This window comes from Jatropha curcas, chromosome 6 (assembly GCF_041381405.1).
Source record: "Jatropha curcas cultivar XTBG-Jc1 chromosome 6, XTBG_Jcur_1.0, whole genome shotgun sequence".
Taxonomy (NCBI): Eukaryota; Viridiplantae; Streptophyta; class Magnoliopsida; order Malpighiales; family Euphorbiaceae; genus Jatropha; species Jatropha curcas.
Genome location: NC_143156.1, coordinates 2979689 through 3005283, shown reverse-complemented (window position 1 = coordinate 3005283; position 25595 = coordinate 2979689). Strand labels below are relative to the sequence as shown.

At 36.1% G+C, this 25595-nt stretch overlaps 1 protein-coding gene across 1 annotated transcript; it reads left to right on the top strand.

Moving 5' to 3' along the window:
• Window positions 1-7711: 7711 nt before the first annotated feature.
• Window positions 7712-24444, top strand: LOC105629669 (phosphatidylserine decarboxylase proenzyme 2). Its single transcript, XM_012211291.4, has 21 exons — window positions 7712-8041; window positions 8144-8223; window positions 8996-9020; window positions 10144-10203; window positions 10996-11064; window positions 11902-11994; window positions 12074-12124; window positions 12686-12769; window positions 13146-13237; window positions 13918-14073; window positions 14187-14271; window positions 18725-18836; window positions 19141-19241; window positions 20343-20390; window positions 21032-21178; window positions 21939-22034; window positions 22530-22604; window positions 22712-22804; window positions 23153-23239; window positions 23332-23382; window positions 24065-24444. The coding sequence occupies exons 1-21, from the start codon at window positions 7814-7816 to the stop codon at window positions 24212-24214; spliced, it is 1983 nt and encodes a 660-aa protein (XP_012066681.1). The 5' UTR covers window positions 7712-7813; the 3' UTR covers window positions 24215-24444.
• The last annotated feature ends 1151 nt before the right edge of the window (window positions 24445-25595 follow it).

Genomic DNA, 25595 nt, shown 5'->3' with positions numbered 1-25595 from the left:
CTTCTTTATGCAGCTGTAGCTTGATTATCTTCAAAATTTGCCTCGCTGCTCGAGAAGATGGATATATGCTGAAAAAAAAAAACAGAAGTGAAATATAATTACACGAAAGCATCACAGAGATGAACAAGTACAAAATATAATTACAAAATATGCCTACAGAAAATCTGAATAAGTACTTACTGTCCCGCTACCAAACTGAGGGTGATACGTGGATCTGATGAAGCTGCAAAATAAATGACAAATGTTATACATTTCTAGATAAATAATATATAATTAAAATGACAGTTATGACATTTATGATTACCTTGCACAGTGGGTGACTATGCAGCTGCTGGAGTCTGTAATGGTCCAGAAACGGGGGTAGAAGAGGAAGGAGCAGAAGGCTGTGATGGCGGCAGTACTGGACGCTGAGCAGAGGATAAAGCCCCAGACGTACCTGAAGAAGGATGTGATGGCGGCAGTACCGGTCGCTGAGCAGATGACGAAGCCCCAGACGTACCTGACGAAGGACGAGGGATCGACCCTACTCGTCCACGGGCACTGCGTCCAGGTACACGACCTCCACGCGAACCACTGCCGGACGCGTCAGAATCAAACGCTCTGCCTCTAGCCATCTGTACTGCAGATATCAGAACCTAGATAAAATGAATTTATACAATTATATGAATTGTAGAACATGTGGTAAATACGAGTAAACAAAGTGAATACCATTGAAATTCTTCATTAATAATATTAATTGCATATACATTTATCAATTTCTAACAGTAAAATTGCTCTAAGTTTTAAGTGTCTTCAATATCATCTGCTTCCTCCTCCTCTTCATCAGCTTCCTCTTCTTCATATTCGTCTTCTGAGGTACCCATGATGATTTGATCTTCTTCCTCTTCATCATCTGATGCTCCTATTTCAACATAAGATCGGCTTTCATCATCCAACCTATCTGTTAAATCTTCAACAACTTGCATCGGTTGCGTTTCAACCCTAACTTCTTGAAATGCCTCCGATACTGCGAGTGAAGAAGACTGTTTCGTTTCAAGTGCATGAACAACTGATCTAGCCTTGATTTTACACACTGCCATCCAATCGCATCTATCTCGTTTAAACGATGGATATGGGACATAGTACACTTGTGCAGCTTGCATTGCCAAAACAAACGGTTCATACTTTGTATATCTTCTTCTTTGATTAATATCAACCAGATTATACTTAGGATGAACCTTCGTGCCAATGTTTGGCGTAGGATCAAACCATTCACATTTGAATAAGATTGTGCACTTCATTGGTAGGCCTGGATATTCTAACTCCAAAACCTCAACCAATTTCCCATAAAAATCGTTTGACACGTCACTGTAGTTTGATCCCTTTATGCACACACCGCTGTTCATTGTCTTTCTGCTTCTCCCATAACCCTCAGTGTGAAACTTGTAACCGTTTACAAAGTAGCCAGAGTAGGCATTAGCAACCGGTAATGGCCCCTTTGCCAGATCCGTAATAAATCTGTTACGAATATCGCTTCCCGAGCTTCGAGCCTATAGGAAATAGTAATGACATGAGTCAAATTTAATAAATGTACATTCCGTGTTGTGTACATTGAAAGTAACTTACATAATATTTGAACCATTCTGCAAATTCCGTGTCCAGCTTTGCATCAACTGCAGTATCAGTCAAATTGAGATTTTGAAGCCGCAGAAGATTGATATATTCCCTATTTATGAACGAACCATATTAGCATAAGTATACTTTAACAACGGCCAACATCAAGTCTAGAATGTTTACATTATTTATACTTACTGTACATATGGTGTGATCTCTTCGCAATTCAATAAAATATAGGTTTGAGCCGCTTGTATCTCTGCATCAGTCAATCGTCTATTTTTTGATTTACCAATCGTACGCCCAGGGTAGGTGAAAATTTTTAGATTTCCTTCAAACTCAGATTGAACGCGATCTCCTCCGTCATCGTTACGTGGCACTCTCCGATGCTTGGTGAAAACATGTTGGTCAAAGTAGTGCGAACAGAATGTGGAAGCTTCTTCAACCAAATATGCATTGCAAATGGATCCCTCGACCTTTGCCTTATTGCGCACATTCTTTTTAATTTTCTGCAGGTGTCTGTGATTGTACAATGCCAATATGTAAGTATAAGTTCAAATAAATGATGTAATCATTAGAATGAGATGTTAGTGAATCACCTCTCAAATGGATACATCCATCGATATTGTACCGGTCCTGCTAAACGACATTCATAGGGCAAATGAACCGGCAGATGTTCCATAGAATCAAAGAAGCCGGGTGGAAAAATTCGCTCCAACTTGCACATCACAATTGGGATTTCTCGCGCTAATTGGTCCATATCATCGCATCGGATAACAGTCATCGTCAATTCCTTGAAAAACAGACTCAATTCTGTCATTGCTTCCCAAATTTTTCCTGGTAATAATTCTCGGAATGCCACAGGAATCAATCTTTGCATGAAAACATGGCAGTCATGGCTTTTCATGCCAAACAATCTGTACTTCCTCATGTCCACACATCTACCCATATTTGAACAGTAGCCATCTGGAAACCTTAATGATCGTAACCATTCGCACAATAATTGCCTTTGGGGTTTATCTAAACAATAACATGCCTTCGGAAACTTACCAGTAAGTACAGTTTGCTCGAGTTCTGGTCGACGACAAATTTCCTTCATGTCCGCTCTTGCTTTTGCATTATCCTTGGTTTTCCCTTCAATGTTCATGACAGTGTTGAACAGATTTTCAAACACATTTTTTTCTATGTGCATGACATCAAGGTTATGACGAATAAGAAGTGAACTCCAGTATGGCAAATCCCAGAAGATGCTTCGCTTTTTCCACCCGCTATTCCTGCCAATTATTTTATTTACCTCATCTGCACCCAACTCAGTAACTTTCATAAGCCCCAAATCTTCAATTTCTTGTAATATTTCTGCTCCAGACTTCACAGGTGGAGGGGGTTCAACAATAGAAGAATTTGCGATGACAATCAAACCAACATTGTTTACCTCCATTCTTTAGTGTAAATGCATTAGTGTTTTCCATGCAATGAGGACAAGCCAATTTGCCAGCGGTACTCCACCCAGATAACATTCCAAATGCTGGAAAATCACTGATGGTCCAAAGCAAAGCAGCTCGCATTATGAAATTCTGATTGGTTGAAATATCGAATGTTTGAACCCCATATTCCCATAAATAATTAAGTTCGGCCATCAAAGGCTGCAGAAACACATCAATTTTATGTTTTGGATTAGTAGGCCCAGGAACAATAACACACCAAAACATATATTCATCTTTCATACACATTGTCGGTGGTAGATTATATGGTGTGACAATGATAGGCCATGATGAATATTGTTGTCCTGATTGGCGAAACGGCTGAAACCCATCAGTACAAAGCCCCAATCTCACGTTTCTTATTTCAGCAGCAAACAGAGGATGAATGTTATCAAAATGTTTCCACGCTTCAGAGTCTGACGAATGAGTCATTATACCATCCTCATATTCATGCAAAGCATGCCATGTCATGTGTTCAGCTATCGCCTTTGATGCATATAACCTTTGAAGGCGAGGAACAAGAGGGAAATAATACATCTTCTTGAAAGCCTTCTCCCTTTGTACTCTACCAGTCCCTTGACCGCGCCGTTGATATCTTGGAAGATTACAAAACTTGCATTCTCTGAATTCCGAGTCAACACCCCAGAATATCATACAATTATTACGGCAGCAATCAATCTTTTCTACCGGTAGTCCCAATCCCCGAACTAATTTTTTTGTCTGATAAAAATTATCAACCATTGAATGGCCTTCAGGCAACATTTCTTTTGCTAACTGAACAAAATCATCGTAACACCTTTCTGAAAAATGGTGCTCTGCTTTCATGTGTAGTAATCGTGCAACAACAGACAGAACTGAATGATTCTTGCATCCAGGCCACAGTTCAATGTTAGCTGCACTTAGCATGTCAAACAATTGTTGTGCTGCTACATTTGGCGATTCCTCCATATTATCCCAATCAAATTGTACTCTACTCGCATCGATTACCATATCATTGCATTGATTACCATACAGAAATTGATAAGGCTGAACTTCTAAACTTACCGGAATGGAGTGGCCTGACCCACTGGCAACTCGAGCTTCACCATGATGTATCCATTCGTAATAATTTTCCACGAACCCATTTTTGCACAAATGAAGTTTCACTGTATCGATGTCTAAGAAGGCTCGATTTCGACACTTCTTGTGATTACATGGACACCTCAACTTATTCCCATCCATAAAACTGGGATTACCAACTGCAAACTGTATAAACGCCTCCAATCCGTGCAGGAACTCTTGTCTTAATATCCCATTGACCTCGAACCTCCAGTACATCCAATCTCGATTATTTTGCATTTTTGTTACCTAATTAACAATGTGTTTATCAAGGGTAAATTATATGTAATTGCATTAGTCTGATCTAGCCTTAAAACATGCCACTAATGTAATGTTCAAGTTACACTTATAACTAACTAAGGTTATTTCTATAATAAGGGGGAACTATAGATAAATGTAAAATAACTAAGTTCATTTATTCAATACAAAGGTTATATATATATATATATATATATATATATATATATATATAAATAAAGGTAAGTGTACTATTCTACATATTGAATTTATTGAAAAAAATTCGGCAGCATTTCGGCACAACACTATCAAATCTCAAATAGAAAGACACTTCAATAAACACTTCTATAACATATCAACATTCTCCAAAGGCAAAATGGCCACTACTAGGCCTCCAATCCAAACTCATCATTAACAGGACTTGCTCAAACAACAATTATCACAACAAAGTTGCACGTTAGGATAAAAAACTGCAGCACTCATTACAATTATCACAACCCTGATTCAAATTCAATTTCAATTAACCTAAAACGCAAAATTCAATTCTAGTGAGGGTTTCTTTTTAATTTTAACTTAGGCAGTAGTGGAGCAAGTACATGTTGATAATTACTATAACTAAACAACGCGTATTTATAAAAGCCCATAATTCTTTGGGCCCTTTAAACCATCGCCTTATTAAATTGGGCCCCAATGAGCCCACCTCTATCTTTTCTTGTTAACTAGCCGTTTAACTTTTTCTTTTTTTATTTAACTTATAATGTTAAAATTATTTTATAAAATATTTTAATTGAAATATAATGAAAGCATTTTCAAACAAGTTGTCGTTATCCATTAGAAACGGTGGAAATTATTAAAAAATAAATTAACAAAACACCACTTTTGTCAATGCAACTGTAACAACAATGACAAGTAAGTTTATTATTGAGAATGACAAATAAATTATATATATATTTGTTGTGTTCAACGTATTTTTATCTTATATTTGACGTAAGATGGTTAGACTTGCGAAATAATTTCTGAAAGTGACATAATTATTAAATAAGAGTTGGTGCCACATTATTTCATAATTTAACAATTATTAAAAATTAATAATAAAAAATATTTATCATATTGATGTAAATATGCTAATAGAATCCCCCAAAAATCAATACTTTCCTCATCCAGGTAACCAATTACGTTTGGGAATCTTTTGTTGTTTGTTTATTACTATAATTTTATATTTCTATAATTAATTAATTTTATTTAAATATTTTAAAGAATTCTTTTTTAATGTTATTTGGAATCTTTGTACGTATGATTTTTTACCAACTCCATCCCTCTATTATTGATGGTTTATTCTAATTTCATAGATAAATTATTCATGTATAATTATTGATATAATTATATATATATTTTTAATAAATTTAAATGAATGCCGATTTAAATTTGTATTTTTTAATTTAAATAATTTACTTATATGTTTTCATTAAATAACAAAAGATGATATTATATGATCATTACTTAAATATGATCATTTTTCTGCCAAATAAATTGAAATATTTATTATTGTAATTAAATTATTTTAATTCAACTGACATAATTATTTATTTTTTTTCATTTTGAAATTCTCATATATTCAATTCAAATCCTTATTAATTTTTTTTATAATTACAGGACATATATAAAGATTTAATGATAATGCAATTAATCTTAATGAAATGAAATTATATTTTATTTTATTAGTTAATCTTATTATTATAAATCCATTATTTGATTAATGTTATTAATTATAATAAACAGTCACAGTAACAATAATAATAAATCGAAATAATAATATTAACAATAATAATAAATTGAAAAATAATAACAGTAACAACATTAACAATATTAACAATATTAATAATATTAACAATAATAACAGTAACAATAATAATAAATTGAAAAAAAACACAAAAATCGAAAAAAAAAATTTCGAAAAAAATAATAACAGTAACAACATTAACAATATTAACAATATTAATAATATTAACAGTAATAACAGTAACAATAATAATAAATTGAAAAAAACACAAAAATCGCAAAAAAAAAAAAAAAAATTGGAAAAAAATAAAATGGTCACCGGCTTACCTCAAATGCTGTCCAAACGGTGGCGAACGCCGTAGAGGAGTGACTGGAGCGTCGGTGGCGGCGTCACAGTGGCTGGAGCGTTCTCAGGAGGGCTGGAGGCGCGCTGCGGATGGAGGAGAAGAGAGGAGAGGAGAAGGAGAAGAGAGAAAGAAGAAAAAAGGAAAAGAAGAGGGCGCGTTTAAAGCCCTAATATTTGCGACCGACTAATCGGTCGCAAATGTCATTTAAATCGGTCGCAAATTTTAATTGTCCGACGTCGTTTTAATATGCACCAAAATTGCGACCGATCTGCGACTGAAATATGCGGTCGCAAAAAAATCGGTCGCAATTTTATCTCATTTCGGTCTCAGATTGTGTCCCTTTTTTTGACGCGCCCATTTTTGCGACAGAAACAAAGTTGGTCGCAAAGCGGTCGCAAAATCGGTCGCAAATCCGCAGTAATTCAGTCGCAAACTGAAAGGCAATCCCGCGCGAGTTTTCCGCGCTAAAATCTGCGACTGTTTACCAATCAGTCACAAATTGGTATCCATATTGCGACCGACTTTTGTCGGTCGCAAAAATCGGTCGCAATTTGAAGTTTTTTTTGTAGTGTTGGTTTTAATTACAGTTCTTTTCGGTTAATATTAGTATCTTGAGTAGTAAATGACAAATTTGTTTAAGAGATGTTCTTGGTTTTAGTTACTGTTAGTTCTTGGTTTTAGTTACTGTTGTTTCAGTTAATATTGGTGTCTTGATTAGTAAGAAATGTGAAGTGACGAAAGTTGTAATTTTTGATGATTCTTCAAAGAAATCTTTGATCTTTTGGACCTTTCTTCCTCATTTTTGCAATCACTCTAGAAGGTTTTGTTGATTCTTTTTTCAGAATTGCATGTTTGGCTCCTTTGCCTTTCAAAGTGACAAAAACAGGGGAAAAAAAAAAAAAATACAATGATACTGCAGTCACAGCAGTGCGGTGCGGCGCCGCCGGAGAAGAGAACAGTAACCAGACGTTGACTGCCACAACCACAGAGTAGCTAACGAATGTATTTTTGTTCATTTTAATAAAGAACGTTACTTTTGTTTAGTAATTAATGTAATTAATAATTAATTATTAATCAAACGCCTGACTGAAGACGTTAAAAATTGTTTAACTGTTGGTAGTGGGTGGGGTCCATGAGTTTACCGGACGATAAAGTTAACTGGCTTTTCCACTTGTCCGGAATCAAAAAGATATCCTTCTCGATTCCGTTGCGTGTAAAGAGTCAAACCTTTGAAATTGCGACGATAATCAGAGAAAGAGAAGAGCTACAGTGACAGAAATGGGTCATGCAAGCTCTAAAGGTCTTCCAGATGCAAGCGAGGAAGACTCCTCCCGCCTTTCTCGGTTGAAGCAGAAGCTTCACATCAATCGTAACCACCACCATCGCCAACGTCTCCGTCGCATTTTCCGTCGTTCTCATGGAAACAGTTCAGGCTCTAGTGGTTCTTGTCTCAAACTCGTTTCTGCTGAGGATTTCGCTGGAATCGCGCTTCTTACTCTCGTTAGCGTATGTCGTATTTGTTTGTTTTCCAATTTTGAATTGTATTGAAGAAATGCTCTTATTCATGTGTGCTTTAAAAATTGTGAATTAAACTTGCTCTGATTATAGGCGGAGATGAAATTTAAAGACAAGTGGCTTGCTTGTGTTTCTCTTGGAGAGCAGACTTACCGTACAGAGATTTCTGATCAGTTAAGCGTCTCTATCTCCGTTTTCAAATTTGAGATCTGAAAGCATTCTTGTGTTTGGACGATATGCTGTGAAACTAATCAATATAGATCATTTTTGTTTGTGACAATTAAGTGACATTTACTCGAGACCAATGCATTAGTGGGTCCACAAGCATGCGACAGTGATTGAGCTTCAGTTTTATGCATTCTCAGTCTCAGGTTTTAGTAAGTTGGCCCTGTAATTCGGACTTAAAAAATATTAGATAGTACTGGACCGTACTCCGTTACTATTTGATGTTGGCTGGATCTGTAGAAAAGTCCCACACAGGGGTTACATTGCTTTCCAGGAAGACTGGAGCATGCTCTGGCCCTGAACAAGAATTTGGAATCCTTGGTCGACTTGCTTACATGCTAAACATAATTCCTTTATGATCATGGTATAAGCATATAACTATCAGATCAATGCTTAACTGTGTCTATGTTAAGTTACTTGCAAATAGACCTTCAATTATTTATACTTTAATGAAATTTTAGTAGTAATGAATTTAACTTTAGTGAAGGTTATTACTTTTGTGATCATTAGACTTTATTTATTTTTTTATTTATTTGGTGGCACTATTAAGAGGAGAACATATTTCAAACTAACATGTTGTCTGTGACCTGATATCGGGTTAATTTGTCAGCTTAATCTTCAAAATTTCTTGAAAGAATATATTGTCTTTTGAAATTTATGGCTTTGCAATTTTTTAATTACACAGTGTGTTGTTTGTTTTTTTATTCTTTTGCACTGCAGGACAGAGAAACCTGTTTGGAACTCGGTGAGTACTTTGACCAGTAGCTTTTCTTGTGGTCTCTAAAGCCATCCTCTTTTCTTATTTCATTTTCTTTGCTTATCCATTCGATTGAATAAATGCCTCCTGTGAGAGCTATACTATCATGTAATATGTTTAAACAAGACGCCTAATATACTGCATTAAAGTTTATTGCTTTCTAGCTGTAATATGTTTAAACAAGATGCCTAAAATACTGCATTAACATTTATTGTTTTCTAGCTGTAAATTTAGACATGTGTTTTTGTTGTTATAATCTTAATAAACTACACTGAATCGAAATATTATGAATATGTGTTCCTGGAATTGAAAAAAATGATGAACATTTAAGTGAAGCTCCAAAATTTTTTGCAACAAGCATATTAGGAAGAAATTTAAAGAGTTATTCAATGAAATTTTATGAGAGAAACATTTGACAACCATGTATGCAGTTTAAGGAAAAATGGAAAGGAACCTATTGAATATTTTTGATTTGTTTAATGAGTGTTCTGTTTACAAATTATGTTTAAGAACAGATTAGTTGGTTTCAAGTTTGGTTCTTTCCTGGTAAATCCTAATGATATTTTGAACATTCGTTATTTTGGGTGTTTCAACCTCACTCTGCTTCTTCCTATCTCTCAATGACATGTTAGTTAATTTTAATACATGTATGGAACAAGGTGCTGTTCCTTTTTTGTTATGGAGATGTGGAAATCATTTGAATATCTGCATTCAAATTTTTAGCCCTTCATAGTGTATAGCTTTTGCTGTGGCTACACTGGATCATGCTGTTTGCATTTGTTTATTTTGTCAAATTGAGGATTACTTAGGATTCTCTATTGTCTTGATGACAAAAAATCCTTCAAATGTTCTTTTCTTAATGATTTCTCATGAGAAAAATCTTCAGATTCATTAACAATTTCGTTTTTTCCCTTTTCCTTTTCCTTTTCTTTTTATCTTTTAACTTTTCTTGAGCATGTATCTTTAGTTTCTGGAATTGCATGTATACTGTTTGTTATTGGCAATTTTCCTGGAGATAAACACATGGTATAATGTCAATCGGTTACTAGGTATATTGATCTTTTTTGCATTGCATCTATGAAAAAGAATTGAGTTCATATTTCTTGCACAGGAGAAGAAACTTCTTTTGGAAAGAAATGGGCCTCATGTTGCTAGGATATCCGTATTTGAGGTAATCAAGTAATTAAACTTGATTTTACAGGATTCACTAGTTTGCTTCATACTAATTATCTTGTTGAGAAATATCTACATCTATGATTGTGAGGCCAGCATTAAATTCAGACAGGTAAAAGTGTTTTTTGATGAAGAGATGTCCAATTTGTACTGCTTTATTCCCAATGCTTTGGCAATTTCTGTCTTTTCCACAACCAACAAAAAGTTGATAATGGATCCCCTTCACTCAACAATCAACTTCTCCTTCCATCCAAACTCCTTCATGGGGTGCATTCCACTCAAAGTTGTAATTGGGTCATAAATCCTTCATTAGAGAACAGATTCAGTAGGATATGATTCATCAATTTTAATTTAATTTATAATCATTAGTCTTATACTTACAAGACTAGTTAGTTGCACATTCCACCTTATCACCAAATTTACACCACTTTGATTTGGGAAAGAATTGCTGGTTGTAAAAAGAAAAAATAATTTACAGGATGCCTAGCTGCAGTATTTCTTGCCTTGAAAGTTTGTAGTGGACACATGGTATGGGGAAACTATTTTTCCCTCATTATTTTGTAGCGCATTGTGCCCGTACTTCAGCTGCTAGGCTGACTTAATGGGTCTATTATTTATAAGCACAAGCTTATTCCAAGTCTTGATTGCTTTATCCAGAGTGTTGATTGCTTTGCATAGTTGATTTTTATTTTAAACTATATTTATTGGTTTATGTACTATTTCTGTCATAGAAGTGTGATTATAATAAAATTTCTATACTGCTTACTTTGTCAATTCACATATGGTGCAGACCAATAGAATATCAAAGAACAATATTGTTGGCTATTGTGAAATTGACTTGCTAGAGTTTTTAACACAGGTGAGCTACTTGACCATTAAATGAGTTCTCAATATTGGCATAAGTAATGGTTCCTTTTTCTTTTCCTTTTTTTTTTTTTTTTTTTTTCCCTGGCTGATAGAATTGACATAATATATAGTGAGATAACTGCTTGAGAAAGTAGTTTAATTTTGCTGTAAAGAAAGTCTAAAAAATGAACTAAAGCTATGTTAATATTGCAGTATGGGATTTCGAACTACCATTTTCTAATGTTGGAAACTGTTAAAACTAGGAAGAATTACAGATTTTGCATGAAGAAGCAGGGCACTGTTTTGTTTTTCTTTGGCACATTTTCATTGTAATCTTTTGCAGAATCACCATCTACATAGGTTTGGCGACTAAAACAAAACTGAAAATACATCTATTTATTGGATGATGGCTTGCTTATAAAACCATTGAGGGAAGAGTTAGAAATGACCAAAATATGGTTTGGCTTGTGGTCACACAGTTATGGTTATCTACTGTGGAAGTGCAGACGTAATTGATGTTACATAACACAGTCATTACTAATCATTTTCTTTTTCTAAAGAATATTAAAATTATATTGCTTGCTTTATGCCTAGATCGACCATAATGTGATTAGCAAGACAATCTTTTAATAACATGTAAGCTTAAGAAAAATCTATAGCATTTTTTATCATATATTTGACAAAATCTTTAACATAACTTTTGAAGTTTGCGGTGACTGGCTAAATTTTAGATTAACTTATTGGTAACTGGATCTATTCTAGATTTGGTGTGGCTCTCTGCAAACTATTTGTTTCTTGTTTTATTTATTTTTCATTTGACTTTTCCCCCTGGAATTTCATTTTGTTGCAGGATTCAGATTCTGACTTTGAGGTCTTTGAACTCTTTGACCCTTCCTCATCTGATATAGTTGTTGGCAAAATTTCCCTTTCATGCTCTGTTGAGGTTTGATATCCGCAACTTATACTTCAATTGAGTGGTACATATCATTAATTATTTCTAACATTATTTGAAAAATTTACAGGATCCAATTGAAACAGAGAAAAGCTTTGCAAGACGCCTCTTGTCAATTGTGGTATGACTTGCATTCTAGTCTATATACCTCATTGATTATTCTTCGTTGCATGGCAAGTTGCTAAGCTGTCGTGCTTCTTATTATGAATGTGATTAGACACACAGATGGCTGCAACCCTGTACTGTGGGTAACTGGGTATTGATGAGATTTGTTGGAAAATTTTTGTACTTCTAGGGAGTAAAAGTAAAGATATAGGGAATAGGGAGACAAATCTGAAGCTGGGGAATTAGGGAAGACAGGTTTGAGACCAGGATCAAACCATATTTTTCAGCCTCCCCTACCCCCTGTTGAGTTATAATCCCATCTGCCACTGCTTCCATGTGGCTGACATGTAGCAGTTATATTATGCAGAACCAGCTGTTCTACTGGTGGATTAACACTTGTACCCAAAACTAAAATGTAGATCATTATGTATATCTTGCAGATAGATAGACAATGTCTCAACCCCTCCCCTTCCATTAGGCCCTCATTTGATGATACACTACTGTCTGAACATTTTATTTTATGATAATATTTGTTCATGTTTAATTTTCTATTCCCAATCCCTTGTATCATGCATAGGATTACAATCAAGATGGGCGGCTTTCATTCTCCGAATTCTCTGACTTAATTAAGGCTTTTGGCAATCAAGTGGCAGCTAACAAGGTTTTGACCATAAGTACCTTCATTTTTCACTTTAATTCATTGCATATCTACTGACAATATTTTCTTTGGAATATATGCATGCTAGATGTCTAAGTTAGTGTGGAGTCTTAGATTTGGGTTTGGGACATGAATTTCAAAATTTTAGCTTTTGTGCTTTCAGATAACACCAAGCTCTGTGTTTGAATTTTTGTGTTCTTGAACTTGTTAATGGAATTTCTCTAGGTTCTGCTTTACGCATGTTTCTTTCAAATGAATTTGGGCTTTGAGAGTCAAATCTCTAAAACTTTCCTGCTAGTAGTTTTAGAATATTCTATATTTTGAATCTTGCTTTTTTAGGATTACATTCTCTTAGCATTATTTTTACCTTTTCTACTAGAAAGAGGAGCTTTTTAAAGCTGCTGACAAGAACGGGGACGGTTTTGTGAGCATGGATGAGTTGGCAGACCTTCTTGCTATTCAACAAGAAAAGTAAACCCCTTCTAAATTTAGAGGCAGTAAGCTTTAGCTATAGATTTTGTATATCAATTCCTGTACTTACATGAACTAATGGTTTACCTTTATCGGATGACTATATGTAGTCAGTGTTTCTTTCTCTTCTTTCCCTGAGGTTGGTGGGGGGAGGCAGTTTTGAAATGTTCTGGTCCTCCCATACTTACCCCCCAAATCCTCTTTTTTGTTTGTCCTATTCTTTCATTTTTTTCGTATGTGCAACATATTTTCTGCAATATGACCTTTTAGATAACTTACAATGTGGTCCAAATTCACACTTAATTCAGATCTATTGTTTAGTCTTTGCATCACTTGACAGTATCCTGAAGTTGTATTGATTGATTCTCACATTTTCCATTGTTTGAATAACAACCTGATAGTCCTAGTATCTTTTGGAATGAAATGGTGGTTGATTTCTTTCCACTATGGAGTTTCTGTTGATAATGATGGTTGGCAATCTGGGTCAGCCATGACAGATGCTTTCCTTGGGTTTTTAATCTGGATGCTGATTGATACAATTGTCTTGTCCATTGAACATGCTTAGTGGAGTTCAAGAAGACACCTGCATTCTTCTTGAACTCTAGCTTTCAATTAGTGAGTAATTATACTTTCCTGGATTATGTCTCAGTATTCTTTATGCTTGTAATCCTGTTGTGCAGAGAGCCTCTTATTAATTGTTGCCCTGTTTGTGGTGAGATTCTTGGAGTTTCTGATAGGCTGAACACTGTGGTACATTTGAGCCTCTGTTTTGATGAAGGGACTGGAAACGAAGCTATGACAGGAGGATTTCTGACTGATAAGGAAGCTTCATATGGGTGAGAACTTTGTTAATGTTAATCTCTAGAATTATATCTCCTCCTATTTCGATTCTATGTTTTTATATCAGTAAAGCAAAATTGAAATGTCCATTTGAACTATATTCTCATAGGTGGATGTTTAAACTGAGTGAGTGGGCACACTTTTCTTCATATGATGTTGGTTTGAACTTTGGGTCCAGTGCTTCACATATTCTGGTATGCTTTTTCGCTCTGCCTCCTCTCTGGGATCTCTCTCTGGAATGTTTCATCTCTCACATACAACACTTTGGTCTTATTCATGTGAGGTTTGGAATTGCAGCATTAGATGGTTGTTGTTTTGACTCATATTAACAGGGGGCTAATCACTTATGCCAGTTTACTGTCATACCCTGAACTGTAGGAGCAATCAATTTCAGCTTGATATTTGATTATGAGTTGTAACTTTGGCGAAATCTGGCCATGCTTAAGCATGCTTTTTGGCCACAATTGCAGCTCATTATTGAGAATTGGGCTACTATTGATTATTTTGTAATTCAGGCCATAATTGCAAAGTTGCATAAGAATTTCAGGATGTTTTGGTGATTAACCATAGAGACACATGCAAGTACAAGAAGTCTAAAGACTTAATCCTAGTTTTAATATAAATTACCAAAACACTCCTATTTTATTGCCTTGTAGAAAATTCATGCTTTGTTTACAAAAACATATATAATGCAACATAAACAACTAAAACCGTTTCCCATGTAACAGCCCAGACTGACCAAGATATTGTCCGCTTTGGGCCACAGGCCCACACGGTTTTGTTCCTGGGTGTTGACACATGGTAGGCCCGTACCCTCCTTACACCATGGCCAGACCAACCAAAAGGCCTCTCGGAACAAAAGTAGCTAACCTCCCTACCTGAGGAGCTGAACTAGCCAAAGTCATAGGGCAGTCTCGAAGCATATGCTCTATAGACCCACATCGAAAGCATGCCCCAGAAAATCTCCTACAAACCCCAGGATGCTTCTTTCCACACTGAGTACATGTCGGAATATCAATCCACGCAACACCTCCACCACTAGCAATAGATGTGGTCTGTGGAGCTGCTCTACTATAAGTACCCTGTCCATGTCTCTGAACCGGTTAGACCAGGTCTATGGTGCACCTCTATGCCTATTACTGCTGGACTGAGTCCCAGAAGTCTGTCCAGATGCCATACCCTGAAACCTCTTTTGTTGACCCTGCTGACTCCGTTGCCTCCTAGCCTGCTGCTCATTCCTAACTTCCTCAAGCTCTAAAGCTGCCTTCACTAGGGAAGACAATGATGTACAAGGATGAGCAACCAGATGCATTCTATATTCATCATGCAAACCTTTCCTGAAGCGCTTGCATCTATCTGACTCAGTAGAAATCATCTCAGCAGCATACCTGCTCAACCGGATGAACTCTCTCTCATATTCGGACATAGTCATTCTGCCCTGTTTTAACTCTAAAAACTTGGCTTTACGTTGGTCAATGTAAAGCTCCCCAATGTATTTCTGTCTGAACTCAGAAAGAAAGAATTCCAAGTCCTCTGCTCAACACTGACTGTCCGTGATACCGTCTCCCACCATTAGTAAGCTTCCTCCCTCAATAAGAAATTGGCACAAACCAAACTGTCTAGAGGTGAGCACTGCATCTGGTCTAATATCCTCTCCAAAGACTGGAGCCAATACTCTGCCGCAGAAGTCATATCATCCTTTCTACCCCTGAACTCAACAGCTCTATATTTCCTCAGTTTCTCAATAGGGGGACGAGCTGGAACAGGGGCTGGAGCAACTGGAGCCTAGAGAATAGCTCTCACTGCCTGCCTTAATGCAGCAACTAACTGCTGAACAAACATATCCTGGTTAGGCCCCGCAGGACCTGCAGCAGCTTGCCCCACCCTCGAGATGTGCTCTGCATTAGAACCCACAGCACCACTAGCGGCATCACCAACAGGAATACCACCTCTAGGAGGGACATAACTATCCATCTCCTCATCAGACAGATGTTGAGATATCCTACAAAGATCAAAAGGTTGCATCAGAGAGAATTTCCAAACCAAACCAATATGGCATGTATTTAACTTAAATTACTCATACTCTCACTTCAAAATAGATAAATTCCTATATATGCATATAGTCCTAGAACCGCCTAAACCTATGCTCTGATACCAAGCTGTAATAGCCCAGACTGACCAAGATATTGTCCGCTTTGGGCTACAGGCCTGCACGGTTTTGTTCCTGGGTGCCGACACATGGTAGGCTCGTACTGTAACACCCTAGGCGAATCCCACATCGGTTAAGTGCAAGGTGCAAGTGATTTACATAAGTATGGACAGACCTTAGACTGTCAAGAGGCCTTTTGGGTGGTCTGGCCATGGTGTAAGGAGGGTACGTGTAACAGCCCCTGTTCCAATTTGTCCCCCTATTGAGAAACTGAGGAAATATGTAGCTGTTGAGTTCAGGGGTAGAAAGGATGATATGGCTTCTGCGGCAGTTTATTGGCTCCAGTCTTTGGAGAGGATATTGGAGTAAATGCAATGCTCACCTCTAGACAATTTGGTTTGTGCCGCTTCCTTATTGAGGGAGGAAGCTTAACAATGGTGGGAGATGGTATCACAGACAGTCAGTGTTGAGCAGAAGACTTAAAACTTCCTTCTTTCTGAGTTCAGACAGAAATACATTGGGGAGCTTTACATTGACCAATGTAAAGCTGAGTTTTTAGAGTTAAAACAAGGCAGAATGACTGTGTCCGAATATGAGAGAGAGTTCATCCGGTTGAGCAGGTATGCTGCTGAGATGATTCCTACTGAATCGGATAGATGCAAGCGCTTCAGGAAAGGCTTGCATGATGAATATAGAATGCATCTGGTTGCTCATCCTCATACATCGTTGTCTTCCCTAGTGAAGGCAGCTTTAGAGCTTGAGGAAGTTAGGAATGAGCAGCAGGCTAGGAGGCAACAGAGTCAGCAAGGCCAACAGAAGAGGTTTCAGGGTATGGCATCTGGACAGACTTCTGGGGCTCAGTCCAACAGTAAGAGGCATAGAGGTGCACCATAGACCTGGTCTAACTGGTTCAGAGACATGGACATGGTACTTATGGTAGAGCAGCTCCACAGACCACATCTGTTGCTAGTGGTTAAGGTGCTGCGTGGATTGATATTCCGACATGTACTCAGTGTGGAAAGAAGCATCCTGGGGTTTGTAGGAGATTTTTTGGGGCATGCTTTTGATGTGGGTCTATAGAGCATATGCTTCGAGACTGCTCTATGACTTTGGCTAGTTCAGCTCCTCAGGTAGGGAGGTCAACTCCCTTTGTTTCGAGAGGCCTTTTGGGTGTTTTGGCCATGGTGTAAGGAGGGTACGGGCCTACCATGTGTTGGCACCCAGAAACAAAACCGTGCGGGCTTGTGGCCCAAAACGGACAATATTTTGGTCAGTCTGGGCTATTACATCTTGGTATCAGAGCCCAAGCCTTGCTCCTCTATCCGGTGGTGGGGCAAACCTCAGCGAGGACGCTGAGTCCTTAAAGTGGGGGTGAATGTAACACCTTAGGCGAATCCTACATCGGTTAAGTGCAAGGTGCAAGTGATGTATATAAGTATGGACAGACCTTAGAATGTTAAGAGGCCTTTTGGGTGATCTGGCCATGGTGTAAGGAGGGTACGGGCCTACCATGTGTTGGCACCCAGAAACAAAACCGTGCGGGCTTGTGGCCCAAAACGGACAATATCTTGGTCAGTCTGGGCTATTACATCTTGGTATCAGAGCCCAAGCCTTGCTCCTCTACCCGGTGGTGGGGCAAACCTCAGCGAGGACACTGAGTCCCCAAGGGGGGGGAGGGTAAATGTAACACCCTAGGCGAATTCCACATCGGTTAAGTGTAAGGTGCAAGTGATGCACACAAGTATGGACAGACCTTAAACTGTCAAGAGGCCTTTTGGGTGGTCTGGTCATGGTGTAAGGAGGGTACGGGCCTACTATGTGTCGGCACCCAGGAACAAAACCGTGCGGGCCCGTGGCCCAAGGGGGGGGGAGGGTAAATGTAACACCCTAGGCGAATTCCACATCGGTTAAGTGTAAGGTGCAAGTGATGTACACAAGTATGGACAGACCTTAAACTGTTAAGAGGCCTTTTGGGTGGTCTGGTCATGGTGTAAGGAGGGTACGGGCCTACTATGTGTCGGCACCCAGGAACAAAACCGTGCGGGCCCGTGGCCCAAAGTGGACAATATCTTGGTCAGTCTGGGCTGTTACATCCCAATTATGATAATTAAAATAGGGTGTTAAGAAAGAATTGGGAGTCTTCAGCATTTTCTTACATGAAGCAGTTACTCTTGGATTTTCCAGCCACAACCCAATCTGGCTGGCTGAAAATTCTTATGTTTGGCGTTTAACACTATGCCATAGCCTTTTATAACTCCAAATAAAATTACAAACCAGAACTTAATTAACCATTTGACTTTATATCTAAAGCTATAAAACCTAACTGAAGTTCTATGGGTATACCATGTTACAAAATCTCTTTTATGTTTCAAAAATCATTATATATTTGAAAGTGCATCTTAAATCCTATTCTCATGGCTGCATCAATTTTAATGGATTTGCTGGGAATATTTCCATTATTGATTCCATTATGTTAAAATTCTTTGTTTCTGCTTTAGGTATTTGATCGAAAGACAAAGAGGCTAGTGGAGGAGTTAATTGATGGGAAGATTGTGATGTCAATGAGAGCACTTTACCAATCAAAGATAGGACTTTGCCTTATGGATTCAGGTACAGGTTTTTACTGCAAATTCCCTATGCAAAGTTTGAATTCCACATTCCTTTGGAACCACTGTTTCCTGTGCTTCCTTGTCACTAGTGCATAGTTGATACTCTTTTAAGAAATCTACTTTCCCCTTGAACCAATCCTCCTCGTTATAATACTAAAATCATTCCCCAAGCCTCACTGTTGTAATTCAAAAGGAGGTTCTAAACACTTGGACATCAATACAAGAGCTATTGGATCTGTATCTACTTAGCTAGTTCTTTTATTACTTGAAGACTGACACTACATGGTGAGTTTACATGGATGCAGGGGCTAAAGAAATCCTGTATAAAATTTCTGAGAAGCAGGGAAGGAAAATGAACTCTGCTGAATCTGCAGAAGACATTCCAAAATTTGTTGAATTTTTTAAGGTGCATTGTTCTTTACTAGCAAATAGAAAAACCTTCAATTATGATTTCATTTAAATGCCATGGCTATTCAGTACCAATTGAAATGTTGTTTTTGAAGATCACCTTGGCTGTAGTTATGTCATGCAGTAATCTGGAGTCATGGGCTTTTGTCATTTTTAGCCTCCACTGCACCACTTTACTTTCATTTCATATTTATGCTTGGTGATAATATAACGAGAAATTTTATATTTTTTAAGATGTGAAATGAGCCAGTTTTACATATGGAGCTGTACTTCAGTGTATATGCAGTGGGATCTTTGTTAGAGGGATAGCTGCCCATTTTAAAAATTCAGATAACTTTCCTGAATTTAATTTTGAGTTTTCTTATTTTATTTTCTGTTATCTTCTTATTTTCTGCAGGTTTGCTGGTAATTTTTGTTTCCTTTTTTGTTTTGTTGCTAATGGAAGTTTTTCTAGATTTAGCTTTGTTTTATTATTACAATATACCTTGGCGAGTGGCCCAACTATAGACATATGACGCAATCACCGGCAGTTCGCTTTAGGGGAGGGCATATAAAACTAGTACAAATATGAACAAAAATTTTCTCCTTAACCTAATGAGGATGCGATCACCTCTTTCTTTCAGAAAGCCTTGTTCATTCCCTTCAGACTATCCAAAAAACAGCTCGTTGTACTTCATTCCTCTTTGCTCCCTTCCCCTAGAACTGCTGCTTCTTTTGTTTTGAAGCTTCTATTGGATAGATAATGGTGTAATAAGATGTGTGACCAAGTGGAATTTCATTTTAATGACATGTTGCTTAATCTTGAGAGCTTATCAAAGTGAAAATGACTGGGTAATCAACGGGTTAACTTTAGAATCTCAACCTCCAACTATACCATGAGGATTCTCTTAGCAAAAAGGATAATTTCTTTGGAGTTAAACACAGTTTGCTTATCAGTATGCTTTAATGTCATTTCCATCCCCAATATTCTCCTTTTTGGGTAGTTAGTACGTGTTCAATTATTTATTCTTGGTTGATTTGTTGTCGTTTGAATGTGGAAACATGCTCTAATGTCATGTGAATTAATGCACACTGTTCTTTTATATATTCGGTGTTGTAGGATCAGATCAAGTTGGATGAAGTCAAGTACCCTTTGGAACATTTTAAGGTAAACAGATCCTGATGCAATTCACTATGCACACTCCTAAATTATCTTTCTTTTGCATTGTATATGAGCTTCATTTATAAGAACATCTTTTCTGTTTCTGGATTACAATGTAAATCCATGTAACCTTCCCTGTTGTGCAGTGTGAGTCCATGTTTTAAATGCATCAAAGATCTCAAATTGCATCTTATGAACTTCAGTTGGCCTTGAGCGATCAATGAATCCTTGATTATAGTATTCACTATGTTGGGCATAAATGACTCTTAATGAATAGATGACTCTTAATCTCATGCATCATGCTCCTGTTGGCATTGTTATGAATATCAATAAATTGAGCAACATGGCTTTCTGGAGCTGGTCATCATATTTCGCTATCTCATCTGAGATCGAGTAATCCTAAGCAACTTATTTTTTCTTTTTTTGGGGAGAATATGAGTTAAACTTTATGTAATTCAGCTCATTAAGACTGTAACTGAATGTAAGAGAACCATAGATATCATTAACTTGGTGAAGTGACCAACCTAAAATATATCATCTGTTGTTTATTCTAGCCTTTGGGAGGGTTGATGGTTAGAATTTTTGTTAACATTGCCGAATCTGAAGACAGATTGTTCGTTTATATGGCTCTTAACTTCTATTTGTAGACATTCAATGACTTTTTCATAAGGGAGCTAAAGCCTGGTGCAAGACCAATTGCTTTCATTGAACGTGATGATGTTGCCATTTGTGCAGCTGATAGCCGTCTGATGGCATTTAAAAATCTAGAAGACAGTTTAAGATTTTGGATCAAGGTAATTCTACAACTTGTGTCTTAGAATTATGCTTCACTTTTATTCTCATTCCTCTGGCTTTTTAGATACAAGCAATTCATTGATGTCAAGAATCTTTTTTTCTTGCTTAATAATTGGTATGTTGTCAGAATAAGAATTTTTATGTGGAAGAGAGAACTTCTACATTTTGATAATTATGGTTCACCACCTGCATTCTGTATTGCCATTTATGTGGTGCTTTTGTGAAATAATAATTTAGACAATCTCTTCATCAGAACATGATCTAATTTTGTTAATTCATGTAGTTTTTGAAAAGAGACAGTTTTATTTCTCTATATTGTGTTGTTATTGTCCAATCTCTACTCTACTATATATATATATACAAAAGATTGTTCCAATATAGGAAGTAATCTAAATAGGAATAAACCTAAACTAGGAAAGACAATATTTACTCTAATTACAAAGATTTCAACAATTCAAAGAAGAACTTGAGGTGAGTATAAGGTCCTAGACTAAACATTAATGAGGAAAAATCTGGTTATAGTTTCTCTCTCTCTCTCTCTCTCTCTCCCCGTCTCTCTCTCTCATAACTGAAACAGCCATATCAAAAGTATTGTGTTGTTACTTGGAATGTGGGAAATTATTGTAAGAATCAAGATTTAGATAAGTTTCTGAGTGTAGCTGTGTCTTTTTTCCTTTGTACATATTCTTTATACATTCTCATATATGAATTATTTAGTTATAACAGTTAATTTCTGGTATCATTTCTTATAATTTACAGGGCCGGAAATTTTCAATTCAAGGACTTTTGGGAAAAGAAATATGTCCTAGCACTTTTGTCGATGGAGCTTTGATCATTTTTCGATTGGCACCTCAGGTATTTGGTAAAAGCTGCCTGTGCTACTTCATTTTATGAATATTTGGTTTGGTAAGTTTTGAAAGACAAGAAGAGAACCTAGAGTTTGTTAGTTTCAAATAGTGTCTTTCGCTGGTGCCAAGGGAGGTCATGGGGTTTGAACCTCATGTCCTAGGGTGGGATAAGAGTAAGAATATCATTAATCTACACAAAAGGTGTTAAGAAAAGTAAAGAAAATAAAAGAGAGGGGAGGATAAAGTAAGGTATTGTTTTCTCATCCATGGTTTTTGGGTCGAGGAAATGAGAAGGTGATGGGCAGAGAAGTGTGAACTTTATGATGGTAGGACTACTTGCTACTGATCTTTGTGTGTGTCTGTGGTTCTCTTTCAGGTACTCAAGGAGAAACTATTTAGATTTCTTTCCACTTCATTCTCCTTCTAACTTATTTTGTTCTAAAGATGAACCATATATTCTCATCTTCACATCTATTGGCTTAATTTCTTTGCATTCTTGCAGGATTATCACCGTTTTCATTTTCCAGTTTCTGGAATCATTGATCAATTTGTAAATGTGCCTGGAAATTTATATACAGTATGTGCATCAATGCAACTTAACAAGCTTGTTTGGTCGGTTAGTGGTCAGTTCTTCTGTATATTAACAGATTGCATCACTTATGCCTGCATATTTTGTTTTCTCAGGTTAATCCTATTGCTGTCAATAGTGAGTATTGTAATGTTTTCACGGAGAACAAGAGAGTTATATCAATCATTTCGACTGCAGAATTTGGAAAGGTTTATTTGTTATAGTCTCATGACTTACAAATTTTAGTGCAGATGACAACTAGTGAATTATAAAAATATTTCATTTTAAAGTTCAAGGAATGTTTCATGATGTGCAAAAAGTCTTACTTTGCCTGTGTTTGAATCTAAGACTAGAGAATAATGTACATTGTCTTGTGTCATATTAATGCAAGAGAAACAAAGCAGCAAGCTTTGCATTCCTTGTAACAGTAATTTTAATATCTAAATCTGGTTAGCTTCACTTACCATTCAGATCTTCCTTATCTCAAAAGAGACACCTCCTGTTCCTTTTGAATTGACTGTCATTGGCACAATTTCTCTCTTTCGTTTTTGGTTAAGGTGGCATTTGTAGCAATTGGAGCAACTATGGTTGGCAGCATCACATTTCTGAAAAAGGAGGGTGACTATGTCAATAAAGGAGATGAGGTTAGCTATTATGTGTTATGTAATGTTTTGGGTCTAGGAGTTCTATTTATACAAATTTGGTTTTTCATGGAACTTCATGTTTGATATTACAGTTCGGATATTTCTCATTCGGTGGAAGCACAGTGATTTGTGTCTTTGAAAAGGTTGGTGCTCCATAGCTCCTTTCTAGATCTTCATCCAATGCAATTAAAATTTTGACATCCTTTTGTTATCTAGATGCAACGTTCTCTGCATAAGTTGCTGATTATATATTGCTCTTATTTTCATAACAGCATATGGAATATTGCATTTTTCTTAAAAGCTTGTTTGGTATAAATGAAATTATTCATTTACAGATTCATATTATAGTTGGCATAAATGAAAATATTATTTAGAGTATTACATTTTTTATATTATGAAAATGGCTATGCTTGAATAATGCTAAAAAATTGACAGAAATTGCAAATGAATTCTGAACTTAGCACGAGTATAAGCTACTAAAGCTAATTAATTCTAAGCACGGGCTAGTAGATTTGCATGTATAAAATGAATTACAGAGTTGATCCAAATTCGAAATTTCATTTGCAAATAATTTTTCCTTATGACATTCATTGCAAGTGAATGGACTTTTTTTTCAAATGATACGTAAACTTCATAGATATTCCCTATGATATATTGCGTTTGCATGTTTGCGCATATCACAATATTTCTGAATTTCATTAAAGAAAATATTTTGAGTGTACTTCTGCTTTCTAAAGCTTCAGGCTTACATATGCAGAAGCTTTTTTAACATTTATGTACATACATATACACAATTATAACATCTAATCAGGGGGTATTATGCAGGATTCAATTCTGATAGACGAAGATCTCCTTGCCAATAGTGCTCGATCACTTGAGACCTTAGTTTCTGTCGGAATGAAGTTGGGTGTTGCTACAAGGAAACAATCTGAAATTGATTTGCCCAACTTGGAAAATTGTGTGCTAGAAGCTTGAGAGAGCTCAAACATTTCACATGATTTGGTTCCATGTGTTGTGGAGTTCCACGCAAATGTCAAATATGCAAAGGTATTAGTGCTCATTAGTTTCTTCTGTTACTTTAAAGGATTAGTTCCATGGCTATCTTAATACAAAACTTTGGTGATTGTATTAGCTGGAGAAACTTATTCAACTATGGATTTTGATTTGTTTTTCAAATAAAAAGCATAGAAGTTTAAGTTTTGAAATTTAAATATTCAATATTGAAATGATTATATATCTACGTGACAGTAAAATGTATCAAAATGAGACCAAAATAGCATAGGTTGCTTTGGACTAAGATATCATTATCCTATCATTTGGAAAAAATATTACACAACAAATTCAATTCAAATGATTTATTACTGATATGTTTGTAGTGAACGTTTAAGTAGTGAAAATTCATATTTTAGGTAACATTGGTAGTGGGTTTTCATTGTCAAAATAAAAATTCAATCACCAATCTATCCCACACCTAGAAATTAACAAAGTATAATTAAATATGATTAAACTATGATTATCCATTAATTTTTTTGTGGAAACAGACCATCTAGTTAGTAATAATATTTACTTTTTTGTCTTTTATATTCTATAAAAGAAATTAGAGATTTCAAATTCAAAGTAATTCAAAGTTCTCTGTAAGATATTCAATGAATTAAAAAAAAAAAAAACACATAATTTATTTTTTTCAAGATCTGACTTATTTCTAAAAGTAAGTTTAAACTATAAAAATACCATAAACTTTATGACTTGTTGCAAAATTACTATTTTGACCTATGTACCTTACTCATGTCAATCTTAAAACTTAAATATATCGACACTCGCGAGTCAAAAGTGACAAATTTTAAATAAAATATTATATTATTAGTAGGACCCACTAAGATAATAAAGAGAAAAGAAAGTGAACATATTATCATGAGATTGAGTAAATATAAAAGAGGGAGGAGAGAAAAACGATGGCAACTGATATTGTCCTAGACCAAATGGTTGTTCGTGTAATATATGAAAAGTTTTAATTTCTCTCAAAAGATAAGTGGATAAAAAAACATTTCATAAAAACTGAGAATTACTAAATTGAGATTAAGAATAAAGTAATAGCTATTCACATAGCATCATCAATCATCAAGTGATACAAGTCATGGATCCTTAATTGTTGGAACGTGTGTCCCACCAATGTATTAGAAATGATACTTGGGATGGATGGAAACCTAAGCAAATTGCTTCTATGGTAGCATGGAATTTTCTTCTTCTAGCTCGACTTTTCCCTCTTTTTGTAGTCACATCTTACATAATGAATTTAATCCCAGCCTCACCTTGGATTTCTATATAAAAGGCACACTGAGCATAAATACCCTCTTTA